The 1,718-nt window shown below is 23.5% G+C and overlaps 1 protein-coding gene across 1 annotated transcript in view; it reads right to left on the minus strand.

Moving 5' to 3' along the window:
* The window catches only part of Phum_PHUM338730 (epoxide hydrolase, putative), a gene marked incomplete at both ends in the record, with an annotated part of 2,079 nt that extends 623 nt beyond the window's left edge, over positions 1-1,456 (minus strand). Inside the window, 3 exons of the mRNA XM_002427690.1 lie at positions 167-442; positions 661-785; positions 1,238-1,456. Coding sequence (XP_002427735.1) covers positions 167-442; positions 661-785; positions 1,238-1,456 — 620 coding nt within the window. The remainder of the gene's footprint in view (positions 1-166; positions 443-660; positions 786-1,237) is intronic.
* Between the last annotated feature and the right edge of the window lie 262 nt (positions 1,457-1,718).

A 1,718-nucleotide genomic window follows, 5' to 3' on the forward strand; every position in this document is an offset into this window, starting at 1 on the left:
CTTAAATGAGGATAAAATTCTTCTATAATTGCCAAATTATTTTCTCCAGCTTGCATTTCAGGAAGGAAAGGGATTTGACAAAATTGAATCCATCTAAAAAATAATTACACATGTTTAATTTTATTTAAATCGGGGGAAAAAAAAAAAAAAAAAAATTCAAACTTACTTTGAATTTATATTCGAAGATTTTGGTAAGCAATCCCAAAAAACATTCGGATGAGGACATGATAATGCTATAAATTTACTTATTAAGTTCGGGTAAATTGTTACAAAATAATACCCAAGATAAGCACCCAAGTCATGTCCGATAATAATTTTCGATTTGGATTGAAAGGAAATAATGAGTTGATGAAGTTCATTTATTAATATTCTAGTTCTGTAACTGAGTTTTGAAACTGGTTTATCAGAATCTCCAAAACCTTTTAAATCGATAGCAATCACCCTAAAATTAATAAATTAAAATTTATTTATAAAACAAATGTGATTATGCGACGAGTACCTGTTACGACAAGTATCAAAACTATGTAGAAACATGTAGAAAATTGTTTTTTTTTTTTTTTTTTTTTTTTTACAAATGAAAAGTGGTAAAAATTAAATTTTTTTTTAAATGTTAATTATTTAAATTGAAGTAAAAAAAAATTTTTAGATTTTTTTTTTTACCTAAAATATTCAGATAAATATTTAATTTGATGTCTCCATCCGAACCAACAATCGGGAAAACCATGTAACATAATAATTAATGGTGAATTAATATCTCCAGCTTCGACATAATGAAGTTTCAAACTCTAAAATATTAATTAATTATTTATTAATTAGTTAATATTTATCAGAAAATAAATTCTCTAAATTATATAATTGTTTTTAAGAAATATTTTAATGGTAATTTATATAATTGAATTGCATCATCATAACTAATTTAATGAATAATTTGAATTGTTTTAAATTTTTTACTTATTTGTTCTTTTTTTTAAATCAAACAAAAAATTTGTTATTTTATTTTAATTTAATCTAATAATTTACAATTTTATATTTTGTTTTCAAGTTATTTTAAACTAAAACTTTGTTGTAATGTCAAGGTAATTTTAAAATAAACTTGAACTCTTTTTTTTATTATTCTAGGGGACTTTTTTTTATTTATTATTTCACCGTATAAAAGTATTGTAATTAAATCACGGTGTACTTAATTATCCAGAGTTTAAGTGAAGAATTAAAAAAAAAAAAAAAGATGGTAACTAACCCCTATTTTAATATAAGAATGTGAACCTAAAGTGTTATCAACTAAACACGGTGGAGGTTTATCACGGATTTCGCGTAAAACTTTTTCTGATTTATAAAGTCTTTTAAAAACCCGAATTATAATAAACCATATTGCATAAAAAACCGAAAAAAAATGTAATTTAAGTTTATCTATCCTAGATATAGGTTCATAACATGACTTATCGGTAGATATCGCCATTACATTTAAATAAATAAAGGTCACATTTAAAAAAAAAAAACTGAAAAAAAAATCACTGTCCAGCGTGAACCGCTGAACTTTCGCAACTTTAAATACTCAAAAATAACATTGATCGCCATATTTGTCGCAAAATTAAAAATATATTCATTCTGCTCGATATTCTGTTTTTTTTACGTATTCTTCTGGAATTTTCTAGAAACTTGCTGTGAATTTTTTTTTTTTTATTTACAAGGAAATCTCTATACAGTTCACTATAACAGAT

This window comes from Pediculus humanus, genomic scaffold, assembly GCF_000006295.1.
Source record: "Pediculus humanus corporis 1103172107745 genomic scaffold, whole genome shotgun sequence".
Classification (NCBI taxonomy): domain Eukaryota; kingdom Metazoa; phylum Arthropoda; class Insecta; order Psocodea; family Pediculidae; genus Pediculus; species Pediculus humanus.